This window comes from Mustela putorius, unplaced genomic scaffold, assembly GCF_011764305.1.
Source record: "Mustela putorius furo isolate JIRA1106 unplaced genomic scaffold, ASM1176430v1.1 tig00000281_pilon_pilon_pilon, whole genome shotgun sequence".
Lineage (NCBI taxonomy): Eukaryota > Metazoa > Chordata > Mammalia > Carnivora > Mustelidae > Mustela > Mustela putorius.
This window is the reverse complement of record NW_025421343.1, coordinates 32,073,510-32,094,414: the sequence shown is the minus strand read 5'-3', so window position 1 is coordinate 32,094,414 and position 20,905 is coordinate 32,073,510. Positions and strand designations below refer to the sequence as shown.

Sequence of the window (20,905 nt, the reverse complement as noted above, 5' to 3'; positions counted from 1 at the left end):
TACACTGATTTGAAGAATATTATTATGATTTATATGAGGTGTGGTGAATGAATACTGAAGACTTTGTGTTCTCTAAAATTTAAAAGATACTCAACCAGCAGAATTTGCTCAAGAAAAAATTAATGATATACCATAATTATGAAACTTTTTGAGAAAAATATACAAAAAGTATATTATTTTGGGCAAAAACTTGACTAATTAAAAACAGAACATTTTTGGCTTGTGTGAAACATTTTTCCATGCATTTACTAATCCTAAAAATAAAGAATTATTTTAGGTGAATTATAAGTAGTAAATATGCCTTAAATTCTACATTTGGCCATTGTAAAGTTAAAATCTGTATAAGCTCAGAGCTTACAAAAAAAAAAGTCGTTTGTAGATACTCCTTATTGAAAGCATTAAAAGTTGGAGGTTTTAAGCCTTCATACCTGCTAGATCCTAGATCAATCAGAGACTGGGCTTTCTGTAAACTAGCACCGCCGCCGAGTCCTCCCATCATGAGACTGTAAGATGACGTATGAGGCAATGCTAAAAGGAAAAAGGCGGGGGGAGAAATGAAGAAAGAAAATGGCTCACGCTAAACAATTTTACAAAGTATGAAGGAAATCTATATTTATTGGGATACAAGTATACCAGTTTCTTTCTTTGACAGTTTCTCAGTCATTAGCTAGAAGTACTTACTTGAAGAAGAATAAGGAATGGATAAAGGCTGAATGAGGCCAGCGGTTCCATTTGGTAGTGATGATGTGCTAACGGAAGGCACTAGGGGAGCAGGCATCATTAAGGGAGGAAGGGTGGTCCCTGAAGTCGCAGAGGATAAGGGGGTTGCCATAGGTGCAACTGGAGGCAATGAGTGAGGAATGGACAGATTGGGCATGCTTCCCATTCCTAGAGACAAAACAGAACACATTTCCCAGTGCTAGCAACGGACTATATAAAGCACAGAAAACAAACTGACAGTACAGTGAGCAAATCCACATTTACAGAGACACTATGGGCAAATTAGTCTTCTAGATAAAAAGTTCACTAAAGCAGCTTTGACTTAGCAGCAAGGGAGGTACACCACTGCTTTTAATATCAACATTCTGACCTATGTGAACTATGGGAATGCTTTCTAAGGAGTTAAAGCATCATGATGAAAGCTAAGGAACCTTTTCCAATTAAATATTAGTACTCTCAAAGAGAGACTGCATTACTGGATTAAAATGTGGGGTTTTGTGTGAGGATAATATAGTGCTGTTGAGTTACTCAAATAACACACACACACATACATTCCCCCAATGTCCCCACCCCCCGCAAAAGGATAGTTACTAGATACGTTAGGAGACCCATTTATGTATATGCATTATTTGTGAGAAGGAAGTATACCACATATTTCACTTTTCTTATAAGGACAATTCTTTAAAAAGAATAAAATGATGACTTTTATTCAGTTACTAACTAGATTACTAGGTACAATCTATGTAAGTATGGTCACACAGTGATCTGGTCTTTATCTCCAGAGCTCACTGAAATAATGAAAGAATTTAGTATTTTAGGCTCTAACATCTGGAATCAAAGAACATGTAGATTCACAGAATCTAACTGAATGTTCCATACCAATGAGTGCTTCTTATATATAATTAATAAAAAATTGGCTAATCAAAATTAACAGAAAACAGATTCTCTCTGATGAATATATATATTAATGAGCACAAAGTCTGCAACTTTTAGCCCTGAATTTAGCTGGGTAATTAACCTTTAAATTAAAAAAAATTTCTACTTAGGAATAATTTCAAATCACCTCCCACTTAAACCATCTAAGTGAGTTTGAAATTGTTCATAATTTTTCTGTGACTCATTCGGAGTAGAGAGGAAACTAAGAATAGTATTTAAGATCAGCTCTAACTGGAGGGGGTCAGATATTTTATCATCCAACTGGGAATTATGAAAGGGAACACTAACCAGACTTGAGGCCAGGACAACAGGCATAAATCAGAACTGTCCCTGGAAAACTGGGACACAAGGACACCCCTGCTATGACAGCAAGTTTAACATCTTATCTCAGGCACAATTAACCTGGAGTCTGAGGATTATTGTTTTATGCTAACAAACCCTTTTCTAATCCTTAAATATTATGTATAGGGAAAGTTTAACTATCAAAAGCAGCCAATTCAATTAATAAATACATACCGAAACGAGCAGAAATTAATGGAGAGAACATAGGAGGTTGTTTCATAATAGGAGGGAGGACTACGGGCAACTGTTGGCCCTGCAGCTTTAGCTTGATGAGTTTCATTGCTATGGAGAACTCCTGCTGATCCATCTTCCCATCCTTGTTCAGATCTGATAAAGCCCTAAAAGAATTATGAAGTAGGCAGATTAGTATACAGTGCTAGCATTATTTTTGAGGATAATAAAATAGAAACAATGACGTAGTATTCACATACAGATCATCACTTAATAACCATAATATAAAATTAAGCAAATAAAATCCAAAAAGCTAAAACCTGTAAATTAAGAAATAGTGACCAAAGATCGCATCTAATGAAATACTGCCGGGGCGCCTGGTTGGCTCAGTGGGTTAAGCCTCTGCCTTCAGCTCAGGTCATGATCCCAGGGTTCTGGGATCGAGCCCCGCATCGGGCTCTCTGCTCAGCAGGGAGCCTGCTTCCTCCTCTCTCTCTGCCTGCCTCTCTGCCTGCTTGTGATCTCTCTCTGTCAAATAAATAAATAAAATCTTTAAAAAAAAAAAAAAAGAAATACTGCCCATCTACACAGAATCCATGTAAAGAGAATCTATGAGACCTTTGGGATGAATTCCACCAGTGTGGACAGAAAGAAATTACTCAAGAGTATAATCATTCTAAATTTAATTTATTAATTTGCTCAAATATTTATTGAAAGCCTGCTATGTGTCCAGTACTCTACCAGGCATGGGAATATTCCAAGTGGAAAGAAAGAAGGGGTAGGGGTTGACATTTCTTGTAAATACATTGAAAAACAAAACTCTAGGGAGCCTGGGTGGCTCAGTCAGTTGGGCATCAGCCTTTGGCTCAGGTCATGATCCCAGAGTCCTGATATCAAGCCCCGCATGGGGCTCCCTGCTCAGTGGGGAACCTGCTTCTCCCTCTCCTGCTCCCCCTCTGTCAAATAAATAAACAAAATCTTAAAAAAAGTTTTTTTATAAAACCCTAGATAATATAAAGAACAATTCTGTTTAAGGTAGGAGCAGGAAAAGGGAGGGCTAATTTTGGTCTTACAGATGATGAAATGAAATAACTACAAAGTAACATAAAGAAGATTTTTGAGAGTTTGCCAAATTATAAAGAAATATTTTTCAATGGCAATGTATTTATCATTCCTTAAAAATTCTAAGGACATTAAAAAATTTGTCCAAGAGAGGGGCGCCTAGGTGGCTCAGTTGGTTAAGCGTCTGCCTTCAGCTCAGGTCATGATCAGGTCCTGGGATCAAGCCCCGCTTTGAGCACAAAGTTCAAGTGGGGAGTCTGCTTTTGCCTCTGCTCCTCCCCCCCCCCAACTTGAGCTCATTCTCTCTTAAAAAAAAAAAACAAAAAACAAAACTGTCCAATAGAATAAAACCCCAATTATTTTCAGTCATTTACTCAATAAAATTTATTTTCCTAAAAGCTGAAGAAATACTTAACAACAGCAGACTATGATAAAAAAAAAAAATCTTTAGATTAAGACTATATCAAACACAAAATAAAACCAGACTATCAGAAATTTAAATTCATCTACAAGAGAGAACACTTTACCATATTTCAGCTAAAACAGGAGCCGGCAGGCCTGACTGTAAGAAAAAGGTACGTGCTTGATCACCTGAAGGTAATAAAAGCAAAAATCGAGAAGCACATTAGTAAATGGAATTCCTCCAATGCCTCTGAATAATAGTAGTGGACAATAATAATAATAATGTCATTGCTTTATTTTCATTTTAATTGCAGTCACTAAGGAATAAATTAAACAAAAATAAGCACATAAAATTATTTACATTACATTAAGAAGATTTAGGTTTTAACAAGAAAGCCACAAATCAAGTTATATGCATTAATCAATGATGAAAGATTACATTATTCATCTTAGGTTTTTCATAATAACTGGTGTATAACTTGATAATATTTCTAATTAATAAAATTCATAATTTCAAACTTTATTCCCTAAAAGAGTTCTAAATAAAAAATACCAGGTGTTGGGAAAGGCAGTCCCCCAATTGGTCTCGTGGTCTCGCACAATCCTCTACATCCTTCCGTGTGTGCCAAGAACGCAAGACCCTAACTGCTCTCCACCTGGGTTGTTTCTCAGGTTGGGTTTGTGGTGAACAATCTTGAGGCATGAAGAGGTAATGTTTCCCCCGGCCAAAAAACAACCTGCTTGCTAAAGATGGTGGGTTCCCTCAGGGTCAATGTTCTGTCCTATGACACAACTGTTGCATTTCTGCCATCCTTTTGGGCTCTCTGCATCACCCTGTGGGATTTAGGGAACAGAGAAGCCTACAGGAACGTGCTGATGCTCCTAACACTGGCTGTGCCCTTTGTAACAAAGTCCTTTGTCTCTGACTCAGGAACCCTGGGTCATATGAGGAACCTGGGTCTTATGCCGCATCCATGAGACAGTAACCGACTATGTTACTAACTTGTAAGCAGAGTGAGCAAATCCCAGCCATGATACCAGGAAAGGTAGCTATTATTATAGAAGCACAAATAACATTAGGCTATAATGGCTAAAAGGATGGATTCCAAAATCAGACTGAAAGGTTTCACAGCACAGATTAACACTAACAGCACAGATTTGGCAAATATTAGTCATTATAGTTACTATTACTGGAAATAAAGCACTCAGGTTCTTTGGCACAGAAAAAAAGTTTAATCTATACAAAAAAATTTGAAAGACACACCTAAATTAATCCTCCTTAGGCTCTGGAGGTCATCTTGCAAGACAAGAGCTAGTACCAACAATCAATGCTTTGTATCACCTTTCAAAAACGGAGGACTAGCATTATAAAAACAGATTGTAGGAAAAAACTTCTAGATTATTTTCAAGGAAATGGGTCTGATACATACTTCTTCTAGACCTAGTAACACTGACCATCATACAGGGAACTAGCACAATGGATTCAGAGCATATTAATAAATTTGGTTGGGAAAAAAGTCTCAACTACCTTAAGAAAGAAACTGAAAACATTCTAGAAACAATGTTAAAGTGGGAAACTGAAATTCTTGGATGTCCTTTAGGATCAAGAAAAGATCTTCCATAAGGAAATCCAAAACAACAAATTAAGACAGTTGCAGGTAAAATAAGAAAGCCACAATTTTTTTAAATGCATAAATTCTGACTGATAGGAATTTAATCACTTGGTAATACAAAATTGATGGTAATCAAATTAAAACTAATTCTAAGACAATACATGAAAAGGAACATAACTGACAAATAAAATGTAAATACAAACCTGTTATGTAACCTCCTGAGGGTTTGAGGTTATCAAACTGCTTGTCATGCTTAGTCCGTTCCTCAGAAGTAATAGCCCACATGTTTGGCCCTCCTAAACCAGAAGTGAAAGACAAAGAAATTATAGTATGTATATATGAGAATGCTCCAAATAATTCTAAAATGTAAATATGAATCACAGGTGTCCCTGTAGAGACAGTACTCTATCCCTGCATGACACAAACGGTAAAGTTCTATCACAACCATATATGTGACACAGCCCTAAGGTTCTTCACTCATTCACCCCATTAACATCTATAGAACAATAACTATACCATTCACAAGAAATAGGCAATAAGCTAAATTCTGGAAATAAAAAGATGAAATAAGATAGTATTCCCATCCTCTCTACATATTCAAATTAGCTAATAATGGTCTATACACTTCACTTCTGACTACCTTTTCAGTTTACTCAACTTCTACCAGTAAGAAACCAAATATGTTTAGGTATATAAATTCATATAAATTTGCTGTATATGGTATAAAAATCGGCCCTACAGAGTTGCTTCCAGGAAATGCCTATCATTGAAAGTAGGTACCCACTATACTTTGAAACACTAAGATGGATATGACTTAACAAATACTTCTTAGCCCTAAATGAAGGGCTTTTAAAGACAAGCTTTAAGATTAAAGTTAAAAATATAGAAACAGGGGCGCCTGGGTGGCTCAGTGGGTTAAGCTGCTGCCTTCGGCTCAGGTCATGATCTCGGGGTCCTGGGATCAAGTCCGGCATCGGGCTCTCTGCTCAGCGGGGAGCCTGTTTCCCTCTCTCTCTCTCTGCCTGACTCTCCGACTACATGTGATTTCTCTCTGTCAAATAAATAAATAAAATCTTTAAAAAAATATATATAGAAACAGATGTACTGAAGAACTAAGTTCCTAAAACAGCTAAACCTACACACTTTCTAAATAAATACCACACACATAGTAAACCCTTGGTTTATCAGTTTATTATAAAGTAAACAAATTAACCTGTCATGACTCCTGTGACTAGGAGTGTGGACCTAGGAATCTGGAAAACTGATGACAACAGAAAAACAATGACAACAACACAGGATGACAGAGAAGGAAGCAGCTCACTTGCACTGAGCCCCAACTCTATGTCAGAGACTTTTTATGCAGTACCTCAGTGCTCCCACCGCTGCCCTCGACATTAGGTACTATTATTATCCCCATGACACACGTGAGGAAACCAAAACCCATGGCAGTAAAGTTATTTGTCCAAGGTCACACAACTAGTAAGTGGCAGAGCTGAGATCGGAACCCAGGTAGCCTGAACTGTGAGCTACACTGTCTCTCGATATTTATGGTTAATATGCTCGTGTTTTCTGTACTTTAGCTGCCACCTCTAAAAATGAGGAAGACTGGGGCGCCTGGGTGGCTCACTTGTTAGGAATCTGCCTTCAGCTCAGGTAATGATCCCAGGGTCCTGGGATTGAGCCTCCTATCAGCTCCCTGCTCAGCGGGAAGCCTGCTTTTCCCTCCTCCACTCCCCCTGCTTGTGTTTCCTCTCACTGTTTCTCTTTCTGTCAGATAAATATAATCTTTAAAAAATAAAAATAAAAACTAGGAAGATTATCTAAGTTTACAGGGTTGTAAAGACTGTATGTAATAAGTAATATAGCAACTCTAAAAATAACACTAAATATAATTTTTCATCTATTAGATTGGTAAAATAACAACAGCTAGCATTTAATGAAACTTGCCATGTGTTAGGTATTTCTCTAAAAGCTTTATGTGCACTGTTTCTAAAAGTCTCGTAAGAATTCTATGAGGTTACTATTACTATTATTACTGTTTTACAGAGGAGGAAACAGAGGCATGGAGAGATTAGATAATTTGCCCCAGGTATCAAAGTTGTTAAGTGTTGAAGACAGGGTCAGAATCCACAGACTTAAAATTAAGAATCTTAAACTACCTGCCCTGAAAATAATTAAAAACAAATAAAACCACAAATACGTTGCCACTTGATTTCAACAAAGACGTCAAGATAATTCAACGGGGAAGGGATAACCCTTCACTGAACCCTTCACTGAAAGGATGAAAGAACAGGACACCCACATGAACAACAACAGTAACAACAAATCAAACCATTTCAATCCTGCACCACATATGAAGAGTTAACTCTAAATGGATTATAGAATTAAACACAGGAGCCAAACTGAAAATTTCTGTGATGAAAGCAAACAAAAACTCTTTGTGAATTTAGATTAGGAAATGATATTAGGACACAAATGACTAAAACTTTTTGTTAAGTTGGACTTTCTCCTTTCTTAAAGACACTGTTAAGAAAGTAAAAAGACAATGGGTGGCTGTGTGGCTCAGTTGGTTAAGCATCCAACCTGTGATTTCAGCTTAGGCCATGATCTCATGGACCGTGAAATGGAGCCCCATGTCTCGCTCTGCATTCTGCAGGGAGTCTGCATGAGATGCTCTCTCTATATCCCTCCCCCCACTCATGCTTGTGTGTGCATGAGCCTGCTCTCTCTCTAAAATAAATAAATCTAAAAAAAATGTAAAAAGACAAGCTACAGACTGGGAGAAAATATCTGTAAAACATAATAAAGGACATGCATCCAACATATATGAAGAACTATTCAACTCATTAATACAATCCCTGCTCCTCCCTGTCTTTTCCCCAATGGGCAAAAGATTTGAACAGACATATTAAAGATAAAGATGGCAAATAAGCATGTGACAATATGGTCAATGTCACTGATCATCAGGGAAATGAGTATTAATTTTTTGAAGGTTCTATTTATTTATTTATTTGATAGAGAGAGAGAGAGAGAAAGCAGGGGTAGGGGCAGAGAGAAGCAGGCTCCCTGCTCAGAGCCTGACACAGTGGGGGCGGAGTTGGGGGAGTTGATCCCAGGACCCTAGGATCATGACCTGAGCCAAAGGCAGATGCCTAAACCTATTAAGCCACCCAGGCACCCCAGGAAATGCTTAGTAAAACTATAGTAACCAGGCACCCCAGGAAATGCATATTAAAACTACAGTAACAGGGGTGCCTGGGTGGCTCAGTGGGTTAAGCCTCTGCCTTCGGCTCGGGTCATAATCTCGGGGTCCTGGGATCAAGTCCCAATCGGGCTCTCTGTTCAGCGGAGAGCCTGCTTCGCACCCCCCGCCCCGCCTACTTGTGATCTCTCTCTCTCCCTGTCAAGTAAATAAATAAAAATCTTAAAGAAAAAAAAAGAAAACAACACTACAGTAACATATCACTCCATGCCCATAGAATGTCAAAAGTTTTTTTTAAAAACTGCTGGCAAGCCTACTGAGCAACTCAAATTCTCACATACTGCTGGTGGGGAAGGAAACTGAGACAATTTACAAAGAAGAGTCTAGCAACTTCTTATGAAGTTAAATATCCATTTCCCACGCAACCCAGCAACAAGCTCATGGGTAGGGGTGCCTGGGTGGCTCAGTCGGTTAAGTGTCTGCCTTCAGCTCAGGTCATGATCCCGGGAGGCCTGGGATTGAGGTCTGTGTGGGCTCCCTGATCAGCAGGGTGCCTGCTTCTCCCTCTCCAACTCCCCCTGCTTGCGCTCGCTCTGTCAAATAAATGAATAAAATCTTAAAAAAAAAAAAAAAAAAAAAGAAAAAACTCCTGGGTATTTATGCAAGAGAAAAGAAGACTTTTTCCAGATAAAAATCTGTCCTCTGATGATTATAGTAGCTTTAGACATTTGGTTTAGACATGAAAGCCTGGAAACAACCTAGATGTTTTCTACAGATGAATGGATAAATAACTTGTGGTATACATTTATACAATGGAATTCTACTCAGCAATGAAAAAGAAAGATAAATATAATTATATAGATGAATTGTGAAAGTATTTTGTTAAGTGAAACGAGCCAGACACAAATAGCCATGTACTGTGTATTTCACTTACATGACGTTCTGGAAAAAGCAAAACTGCAGGGACAGAAATCTGACCAGTGGTTGCCAGTGGCTAAGGGCAGGGTATGGGGGATAAGGGAACCTTCTATGTGATGGAAATGTTCCATAACCTGATTTATATGACTGTATGCACTTATTAAAACCCACTGAACTATATATATACTTAAGAAGGGTAAATTATACTTCAATAAACTCAACTTAAAAATAAAACAACAAAAAAAACAACACAGGGGCGCCTGGGTGGCTCAGTGGGTTAAAGCCTCTGCCTACGGCTCAGGTCATGATCTCAGGGTCCTGGGATCAAGCCCCACGTCGGGCTCTCTGCTCAGCAGTGAGCCTGCTTCCCCCTCCCTCTCTCTCTCTGTCTACTTGTAATCTCTGTCTGTCAAATAAATAAATAAAATCTTGAAAAAAAAAAAAAAACCGAAACAATACAGCAGCTAATACATACCAGCCACATGGAGGCGGTCAATAAATTAGTTTCCTTACTCAACCCAATGCCAGGGAACAATATAACTAAGGAGAAGTCAGAGCATTAAAATCTTTCTCAGGCTCTTCCCCTTCTGGTAAAGGTACCCTTGCCAGAAAATACTGAGAGCAAGGCTGTTTAGTCAGAAACCTCAAGACTATTTTAAGTCTGGAGAGTCTGGTTAGGAAGGCTCGAGCTGCTCTAACACACATCGAGGGAGTGTACATACCCCCAGGGAGTGGCAAACTGCTTCCTAAGACTGCAGAGGGCTCTGTGGCATCAGAAGGACAGCGCTTTTTTATGTCCCACTGACACCTCACTTTTCCTTGGCTACCTGTCTTCGCAGTGGCCAACTCAACTATCTGATAAGGTCTCTCGTTTAGTTCCAACGACCTTGACACCTTCATACCTATTCAGCCAAAAACCATTTTGGGGCACCACTGTGAATAACGACTAGGGATACAAGGATGAATAAAATGAATGATTTAAAAGGAACTTATACACTCTCTTAGCCAAGAGAATCACACACAACAATCATGATTAAATGTTAACATGATTAATGTCACTTATAGAATAAAAATGCCTAAGGTATTAAGACAAGGCATAATTTTTAAGTAGTATTTAAATAATCTTTAAACTGCACACTTAAAAAATGACCACATTAATGTAAGATGTTAATGCACTACGAATTTTACAAAAAGGAAAAGTTACACAGAAGTAAGAAAACTAGAAAATATATGTACTTCAAAAACCATTTTAAAAGAGTTGATCTGGGGCACGTGGATGTCTCAGTTGGTTAGGTGTCCAACTTGATTTCCGCTCAGGTCAAGATCTCGGGTTTGTGAGATCATGCCCTATATCGGGCTGGGTGTGGAGTCTGCTTGAGATAGTCTCTCTCTCCCTCTCCCTTTGCCCCTTCCCCCTGCCCCCTACCTCCTGCATCACCCCTGCAATAAATAAATAAATAAATAAATAAATAAATAAAGTATTAAAAAAAATTTGATCCAATTCTGGTTTTCTCACAGAACCTTTCCAAGAGTCAACAGTTTATTATTTTGAACTTAGAGTAAAAGATTTCTCAATTTTTCTCTGTATTTATTTGTAAACCTATAGAAAGTCAGGAAAACCCAAGTTTTGGGGTTGATGTTTAATATTTCCTTGAAAAGCCAACATCTTTTTACATTGTCTGATCACTTTAGAAATGTATTAAAATTCTATCCACTTCCCCCACTCATCACTAAATTGAGAATGTGGTATTTCCATAAAGATTTCTGTTGCTTATTCTCATCTTCTCACCTACTGGCTCTGTCAAAAATGTTCTTATGGTCTACGTGGAAGGAAAAATAGACATTTATAGAATATCCACTATATACTAAATCCCATGCAGTAGATAGTGTCATCCCTGTTTCACACACATAGACAAACATACATACACATATGCATATGCACGTATGGGTACACACACACACACACAAGTTCCATAAGGTTAAGTCAACACAGCTGAGTTTAGCATAGCAGTATCCTAACACACAGTTCTGAAGGTACATGATTCAAACATGCTCAATCCTGCTTATATGCTGCAAAATTAACTGAAGACTACTTCTGGGTCCAGTTCAAAATAACAGTTAAATGATGTATGTCAACCCAGTACAAACTTAAATCTCTAAAACACAACTAGAATACTGGTCTAGATAGAACTAAAGCCTTAACTAGGATATGAGTAATGCATGCTTGGGCTGTTATAAGTTCAGTGCAGTACCACCTCTAATTCTGCAGATCCAATGTTTAACAATTTCCTAATTACACAGATGAAAAGACCAATGAACTCTAAAATTCTGAAAAAGTAATAAAACTCTAAAATGGCACTTTTTCCTCCTAAAGCCATTAGCCATTCTCTCCCTCCCCATCCTCCTTCCCTCTTCCATATTTTGAATATTGCCACTGTCATGGGCTTCAGAACTTCTTATTCATTTAACCAGTCTTCAGTACCCCCACCCCCCAATTTTAAGGCTGGAACAAGCTACAGTACACTATAATCAACAGGCAGTAACATGAATTTGAAGTAGCCTCTTGCTTATCACCTGATGACTCAAATATCAGGCTCTCTGTGTTTACAGTTTTATTACATTTTTGAAAAGCAGAAAGCAAACCTACCATGATCAAAGAAGACTCTGGCAAGGATGATTCTGCTGGTGCAGAAGACACCAGAATTAGAGTCACGAGTGGTAAAAATATGACGCACTGATCTTTTTTGCTCTGTTGAGGAGATGGGAAGTGAAGCATCAAAGAGACTAAGAAAAGAATATCTACTCAATAGAACTTTCTGAGATGATGTAAATGTTCTGTATCTGCATTGTCCAATACAATGGCCACATGTGGTTTTGAGAGCTTGAAACGTGGCTATATGACTGAGCGACTGAATTTACTTAATTTTTATTAAAGTTAAGTTGAAATCGTCACATGTAGCTAATGGCTACTATATAAGGCAGCACATCTTTGTGAGAACCAAAGAAGTCTAAATCTGTAGTTAGTCTTGGGATGATGAAATAGACATGGCAAAATGTGAGAAATACATTTAAGCGTTTAGACATACAGCTTGGTCTAGAGCACTTAAAGACAGGTTCCAACGGTACTGGGCATCGAAAAGATTTAACACCATCTATAATTGAGCATTTACTAGAAGAGCAAACACTGCTTTTGAAAGTTTTGTGCTATATGTGAATGCCTTTTCTAGTAAGATCTTAAACTCCGAATTTGACGAAATTAGATATGAGCAAGATCATCTTCAATCTTCAGCTGTATTATAAACTAAGGAGGGTACAAAGTCTACATTTACTATCAATTCTTCAGAATTTAAAAAAAAATTACTACCTCTAATTCTTTTTTAACTACCTTGATTCCTAAACGTCACTCTTAAAGTAATTATCCAACATTTTGTCAGTATTATTCTTTCATATATAATGCAATGAGCTACAAATAGATACACAAATGTTAAGAAAAGGGAAGAAACAGAATGAAGAAAGACTAGGCCTACCTACACTGCTTTCTTTTATGTCCATTTTGTTTGTAAGCCTTAACATTTTGATTGAAGTTTGAAACTAAACTATGTGTTTAATGCAAACTCCTATGTGTGGTGTGTAGAAATCCTAAGTTTGGGTAGAGCACTTTAGTACTACAATTATTACCCTGATTCTAAGCTTATGTTTATCACTCATTATGAAGAAAAAAGCCATTATTCAATTTTTAAAAACTGCCTGTGGCATCAAATAATCTTCATAACCCCACACCATTTCCAGCAATGCTCACAGTGATCTTTAAATAAGAGTTCTGAAAAGGCAAAAAGCAAAACAAAACTCTTATCTCAAGCCCATCCTTATATGACATAGAATTCTACCACACAGAATTTAGTTTTACCTTTTACACAAATAATTCAATTTTCCGAAACTTTCCTAAATCTCACAAGGTCAATTCTGAATCTTAAAATTTTAGATATACAACATGTATTTTTTTGTTAACAATGTGCTTAATTTGGCCCTATGACTGAAAACGTGTTTTTAAAAAGGATACAACTGATCAAATATAAATGGGAGCATTAAAACAGAATCATTGTTTGAAAGCGGTAGAATTAATTCATGAAGCTTCCTTCTTTTTCTTCTCCTAGTGTTCTTTAATATCACTGCTTTCGATTTAAATGTTAAAGAGTTATTGACTGGGCTTTCTATTCCTTTATAATTGGCTAATGAAATTTACCACAAATTTAAGAAGTTCACATCTTAGATTTCTTTAGCAATTTAAAAATATAATGCATTTTTTCTTTCTCTTAAAAGTATAATGCATTAATTCTAAGTGACATACACACTACCTTAATACTTATTAAGGGTGGTTAATTTGTATTTGGGAAAAGAAAACTAGAATCAGAAAAGAAACTTTAAAAACTTTTTGTTACTGAAGTTATATAAACATTTTCTTTAAAAATGTTTCATATGAAACAATTGTGTGTGTAGGCACACACAACCCTTTAAAAGGAATACTTAATTTTATGTGCATATTACTAAATGAATCTTTATTAACTTAGTTTACAATCATCCTAAACTACTGAAATACCTTCAACAGTCTTCACTTACAGCACTCTGCTTTTTGTCCTCCCATTTTATACATCAAACACAATATACCTTTAGGTTATTCTTAACTGCTAAAAGGCAAACACACATTCCAGATGATACAGCAGAACGTGCTTACACTAAGCCACAGGATTTACTGCATAATATTCTAATAGAAGATATATGCAGTGTTCTGAAGTAAACTATCAAAACATTTTCAGTAAGAATATTTTAAGTTTTGCATTTATTAGCTCAAGGAAAAATATCAAGACGAATATTTTACCACCTTTACAACTCCCCCCCCCCAACCCGGCATAACCTCTTTATCTTGCCACAAGCACAAAGCAGCTTACCATTCATTGCTGTGGGAAACTGAGCCATCATGGTCCTGAATTTTCCTTGCTAGCTCTCAGCCATCTGCAACATAAAAACATTGTGCCATTAATAATACAACAAGGGCAGATCACAGCTTTAGTGCACCAGCTTAGCAGTGGGAATGTCTGTCCCCTTGAGCTCACACTTCCAATAGGAAACAATGCAGAGCTGCTGCTGCCGCTGAAGGGGTAGGATTTACATTTAGGGAAGGAAGGGTAGGAGACTTTGTTGGTTAATGATACTGCCTTTAAAACAGAAACATTTATAAGAAAAAACAGTCCCATATTTCATAGCAAATACTGAATAAAGAAACCCTTGGCATGAATCAGCTTTGTAGACATCAACTTGGGAGAGAGGAAGGTTGTTAGAGCTAGGCAAGATGCTATTTCAGAGAAATCAACTGTATAAATTAAGTGTATAATAACATGGAAATCCGTAAGTTCTTTTCTTTAAAAAATCCCCAAATGAGAAAAATATCCAAAATAAATGTGGCACAGGGTTCTACAGGTTTATAAAAATTTCCCAGAATTATTATAATATATATGTTTATTTAAACAACTAACTGTGCTGGGCAAGTACCCTGTACTAGGAACAGAAGCGACTTTGGAAATTAACAGCTGTGATTTAAATCCCAACTCTGCTATTTTCCTAGCTGTGATGGCGGGAGAGTTATTTAATCTTCTCGAGTCTCAGATCCCTCATCTGTAAAAATACTCTGCACGAGTATTTTTTTTTTAAGTATTAGATATATTCCAGTACACTGCTTGACACACAGTGAGTGTTTGATAAATAGCTGCTATTTTGCAAACATCCAGGAAGGGAGAGTGCAATATAATCTTGAACCCTAAATTCATTATTTTACTATGAATAAATTCAAAATTCATTCCATGAATCTTGAGGGTAAGATCAGTTAGGAAGAGTGAAGACCTAGGAAATTTATAATAATGTACTTAGTAATTAAAACCATGGCTTATAAACTGCAGGGGAAAATCACTATATTAAAAAGACCGTTCAGTAGCTCATCTATTTACCCAAATCATTTAAATATTAACATTTTTAGAAGCCCAAGGTAAAATGTTTACACAAGCCATGTGAACAAAGAAGGCACAAAGAGTTACACATCACGTGGATGGTGTCACCAGAGATGCTCCAGAGGAGCTGGCTAACCAGCTGCCTGGAAGTGCTACAAGGCACTAGATCGTAGTGAATCTGGCGTGCTCAAAGAGAAATATGACTGTATCAGTATAACCAGCAAAAGTTAGTCACACCAACAAAAAACTGGTATATACATCCAATTTACTGATTTACAAAGAGAAATTTAATAGCCGAGAAAACAGTCCCTTTTCTTCCTATCAAGCAAATTACAACATCTACTAAATTTCAACCAGATGACTGTGTAGTGAGAGAAGGGAGTTACCAGTGATTAGAATGCTTAATGACATCATGCACTGACAGTCAGATACATTTACCTACACAACAAGAATAAGCCAAGGACTGCACAATAGGGACGGACAGTTAAAGCTCCAATAATGCTTTGAATGACACTGCCAACTTTACTCTTGTGACTCCTAGCTTTTCTGTATGCTACCACCATACACCATCCCCCCCCTTAAAGTGTATACTCTTTCTTTAGGTGTTAATAAGCGTTAGTGCAGCTTTTTTGCACAGCAGAGAAAACCATCAACAAAACTAAAAAACAACCTATTGAATGGGAGAAGATATTTGTGAATGACATATCTGATAGAGGGTTAGTATCCAAAATATACAAAGAACATATAAAACTCAATGCCCCAAAAACAAATAATCCATTTAAAAAAGACACAGACATTTCTCAAAAACAACAACAACAACAACAACAACAAAAAACATATAGATGGTCAACAGACAGATGAAAAGATGCCCAACAACACGAATCATCAGGGAAACGCAAATCAAAACCACAATGAGATATTACCTCATGCCTGTCAGAACAGCTAAAATAAAAGATACAGGAAATATCCAGTATCCAGTATAGGTGAGGATGTGGAGAAAAAGGAACCCTCGTGTACTATGGTAGGAATGAAACTGGCGTAGCCACTGTAGGAAAACAATATGGAGGTTCCTCAAAATATTAAAAGCAGAATGACCATATGATCCAGTAATTCCGGCACCGTGTATTTACCAAAAGATGAAAACACTAATTTGAAAAGACAGACGCACCCCTATGTTTATTGCAGCATTATTTACAATAGCCAAGTTGTGGAAGCAGCCTGACTGTCCACTGACAGATAATGGATAAAAAAAATGTGGTATACAGAATGGAATACTACTCAGCCATAAAGAACGAAACCCGTGGTGCCTGGGTGGCTCAGTGGGTTAAGCATCTGCCTTCAGCTCAGGTCATGATCTCAGGGTCCCATGAATGAGCCCCATACAGGGGGCTCCTCCTCTTCCTCTGAGTCTGCTCCTCCTCTTCCTCTGCCTCCAGCTCTGCCTACTTGTGCTCTATGTATCAAAGAAATAAATAAATCTTAAAAAAAAAAAAAAACAACCAATAAACCCAAACCCTCCTTGTGAGCCACAGGTTCAAATCCAGTGTTCTTACCCCATGTAAAGTGAGTTCTTGACTACCCCACCAGGTTTAGATATTGTTTTCTGTGTAGTAAACAAGTCCAATACCTACACCTTACATTACCTTTTGAAAAAGGAAGAAAGAAAACACTAACTTGTATGTAAGTGGAATTTCCTCCTACCTAGGAAGAGTATAGTGACAGGTGAAGTCTAAGTGTGGTAACAGGATTAAAGTTCCATTGCAATAAAGCTTTTTAAAAAATTTTTTTTAATTCCAGTATAGTTAACACTATGTTATATTAGTTTCAGGTGTACGATATGGTGATTCATCTTAAGTATACACCTAATTACTTCACGTGGTTCACCCATTCCCCTGCCATCTCCCTCTGGCAGCCATCAGTTTATTCTCTGTGCCCCCCAGGCGCCCCGCTCACAGGGAGTTTTAAAATGGTCAAAGGAGAGGGACATAGATTTCACTTAAGACAATCAATGGTGAAGAAAAGACCGCAGCTATACCAGGGAGATCAGTTAGGGAAGAGATGAGAACAATAACTGACACCTGATCTAAAATAGTGGCAGACGGAACAGAGCAGATGGGGTGTACTGGAATAATAAGGAAGGGTTTAAAACAGATAGAACCCAGAAACTCTTTAGATATGAGGGATTATGAAGTAAAAGGAATCAAAGTGATGACTCCCAGAATTTGTTTGTGAGACTGGGTGAATTGTGGGGTCACCAGTTTTAAGAAAAAGTGAACACAGAGGAAGTCTCATAAATATCGATATAACTGATAATTCCCCAATACAGAAATTCTACAAAAAAGTCTGACACTTTTATTTCACCAATTTTAAATTGTTATCAGTAATGTTAAACCAAAATAAGTTAACATGCCTGCAAAGAAACTGTTTAAAGATACATAGTAGCAAGTAGCAAGACCTATTTTATTAGGTCTCTGAGACGAGATAGTTTCAAAATGTAGAAGAAAAATCCTCCAAAAATGTTACATGAAACACACTGTATAACTGCATAAAAGCATGTGAATTACCAGGGACAGTTTGAAGAGAAAGCATGCACTTACAAAGGACAAAGAATAGGATCCCACAGTCACAAAGCCTTAATCAGTTAGATCTAGGTCTAAAATTTAAAGATTATCTATCTAGAACTTATAGTTAGTCATCACATATCCTATGAATACAACAGAAGGCCACATAATAGATACTCAGTAATCACAGGTATGATTCTGAAATAAAACCAAAGAATGAATCAAATAATATAATGGGAAGGGAGGGCAAGTAAAGCTGAAGGTACCAGTATTACAGAACTTTCTTTACCTGGGATTTAGCCCATGGTACATGGGATTTAGCCAGCCACACATGCAGGTATCATTACATAGATGTATACATGTAACATCTGATTGACTGTGGTAACATCTGACTATGGTAGTGCAGTTTGTTGGAACCAACAGCTTTTACTATTTCATATCTGTTATGTTTATATCACTTCTCTCTGCCCTATTGTCAAATAATTACCTCATGCTTAACAATTCTACTAATCTACTTGCAGAATAGTACTTGTACAAAGAAATAACAACTGAAATTTTGAAAAGTTAGACATTTTACACTTAAATCAATTTTTTAACTTTTTAAAAATAGTTTATTTATTGGGGCGCCTGGGTGGCTCAGTGGGTTAAGCCGCTGCCTTCGGCTCAGGTCATGATCTCAGGGTCCTGGGGTCGAGTCCCACGTCAGGCTTTCTGCTCAGCAGGGAGCCTCCTTCCCTTCCTCTCTCTCTGCCTGCCTCTTGCCTGCTTGTGATCTCTCTCTGTCAAATAAATGAATAAAATCTTTAAAAAAAAATTTTTTTAAATAGTTTATTTATTTGACAAACAGAGATCACAAGTATGCAGAGAGGCAGGCGGGGGTGGGGGGGAGAAGCAGGCTCCCCGCTGAGCAGAGAACCCAATGTGGGGCTCGATCCCGGGACCCGGGGATCATGACCTGAGCCGAAGACAGAGGCTTTAACCCACTGAGCCACCCAGGTGCTACAATTTAATAAGTGCTTACTATTAATGCAATACACTTCTATTAATCATCTACTATGTGTTACTATGTGTTGTGCTCAATACTGAGAGTCTAATATATTCTAGGTTGCATACAAGGAACTTCAGAGGAGAAACAGAGGAGCTTGTAAAACAGGCTTCCAGGTGCCAGATACTGCTAAACACCTTTGATAACACTAATAACTTTCACAATTATCCCTGCAAGGCAGAGGATACTGTATTCATTTCACAGATGAAGAAACAGAAAGGCTAAATTACTTGCCAATATTCACTGAGTGATGAAGCCAGGATGCAATCCCAAACCTGTCTAATTTTAAAGGCCACAAACTTCCCTTCCCATGGGCTTTATATGCCTCTTCTTCTCTTAAATTGGGATAATAATTAATGATGAATAGGGCACAACTTCCTGAGAGTAGCAGCTCAACTTAATGGTGGTACATTTGTAGGGGAGAAGGAAAACAAGCCAGAGATATCTTAAAACACATAGGTCTCTCATGTACATAAATTGGGGGACAGCTAATTATTTCTTTCCTCTTGGTATAACCCTCTCAGAGGAAGAAAAGGGTAATCAGCATCTCCCCAGTTACCTGCCTGACGCCTGTTTCAGATGTGGGTGATTGGAGTCAGCATCCAACAAACACCTGCCTCCATTCCTTAGGAGGGGTAATATGATGATGGGCACTCTTGGCAGTTTGCAGTTATCATGCAATTAGAACATTGTGTTAATTGCCTATGGCTTTGGAATATTCATGTGGAAAAGAGAATATTCACGTGGAGCTTTCCTTGCACATTATAAATTAGTGGAGAACTGGCACTGTTACCTTTTGAGACACCAAGAAAACACATGTGGTAGACAGCAGGCCTAAGGCAAAGAAGAATGTTGCAAATTAATATAAAGCAAATACCACTTTAGAATTTGGCAACTACATTCATACTAAGGCAGAGAAAAGTAGAAATGCTTCACCAGAAGCAGGAAATCCTTCTTTAAGATCCAGAGTAGGGTAAGTTGTAGACATTATAAGTTAAACAATTTTTTGTCTAGAAGAACAGTTTGAGAAGGAAACAATCACAGTACTTACTTAGTTCAAAACCCTCAACTTTCAAGATAGGAAGACTGAGAGACTTGTACAAGTTCATACAGCTAGCCAGTAGCAAAGCTGATCCTAGAAACCACATCTTTTATGTCCAATGATCTGGACATAAGAGTTCCCCAACTTGCCTGACTGTATCACTTAGGTCATTTACTAGAGATTCCCAAGCACATCATTGAGAGATGGTGTGAATTAGGGCATGAACTTTGCTTTGAGACCTTCTACAGAGCTACTAGTTTTCTTCTAAAACACCTTATTTCACAACTACAAGTTCAAGCCCAAACTTGTTAGTATGAAACACGGTTGAGTATGAAACATAATTCAGAACCTCACCTCAATCTACTTACCACATTCATCTCTAGACATGTTGCCTTGATTCAGCTTTTTTCTTTTTTAAACAATGATGCTTTTTCACTCCCCTATTTCTTTGTAAAGAGCTGTTCCCCATCACATTCACACTTTTTTCACATTCTTCAACTCTCAAGTCAATGACACATCCTATCTGAGAGACTTGTGTCCTCCCAGTTAGCCACAATCTCCTACGTTGTCCACCATATTTGTTCGTCCCACTGTAACTTCATTTATTATACTGTATTTCAGCTGCATGTTTCACTTGTTCTGAGCAAAGACTTTTTTTTAGGCTTGGTGCCTAAACCAGACCTCCCAAAGACAAATGTTCAATAAACATTTGCTGAACAAATGAATTGGGTAAATGAGTGGTATGGGTAAGATAAACAAAAACAAAGCAAGGGAAGCAAGGAGCAAGGCACCGCAGAACGGAATATACAGAAAAGAAACTCTAAATGACTTCCTTGAAACCCTGCAGGTACTAGGCTCTGGATTTTAGATCAAATCATCCTTTGCAACATGG

The 20,905-nt window shown here is 37.6% G+C and overlaps 1 protein-coding gene across 14 annotated transcripts in view; it reads right to left on the bottom strand.

Moving 5' to 3' along the window:
• ITSN2 (intersectin 2) overlaps positions 1-20,905 on the bottom strand; it is a 140,124-nt gene that overhangs the window by 96,461 nt on the left and 22,758 nt on the right. For 7 of the 14 annotated variants that reach the window (XM_045079304.1, XM_045079303.1, XM_045079307.1 and 4 more), the window contains exons 2-8: positions 14,313-14,376; positions 12,014-12,115; positions 5,450-5,542; positions 3,759-3,822; positions 2,173-2,336; positions 682-888; positions 429-528 (exon numbers count right to left, since the gene is read on the bottom strand). In XM_045079304.1, the coding sequence (XP_044935239.1) occupies positions 429-528; positions 682-888; positions 2,173-2,336; positions 3,759-3,822; positions 5,450-5,542; positions 12,014-12,115; positions 14,313-14,343 (761 nt within the window). In that variant the 5' untranslated portion in view covers positions 14,344-14,376. Of the gene's footprint in view, positions 1-428; positions 529-681; positions 889-2,172; positions 2,337-3,758; positions 3,823-5,449; positions 5,543-12,013; positions 12,116-14,312; positions 14,377-20,905 lie in introns of those variants that run through there. The other 7 variants (XM_013052956.2, XM_045079310.1, XM_045079308.1 and 4 more) reach the window with 1 other exon arrangement.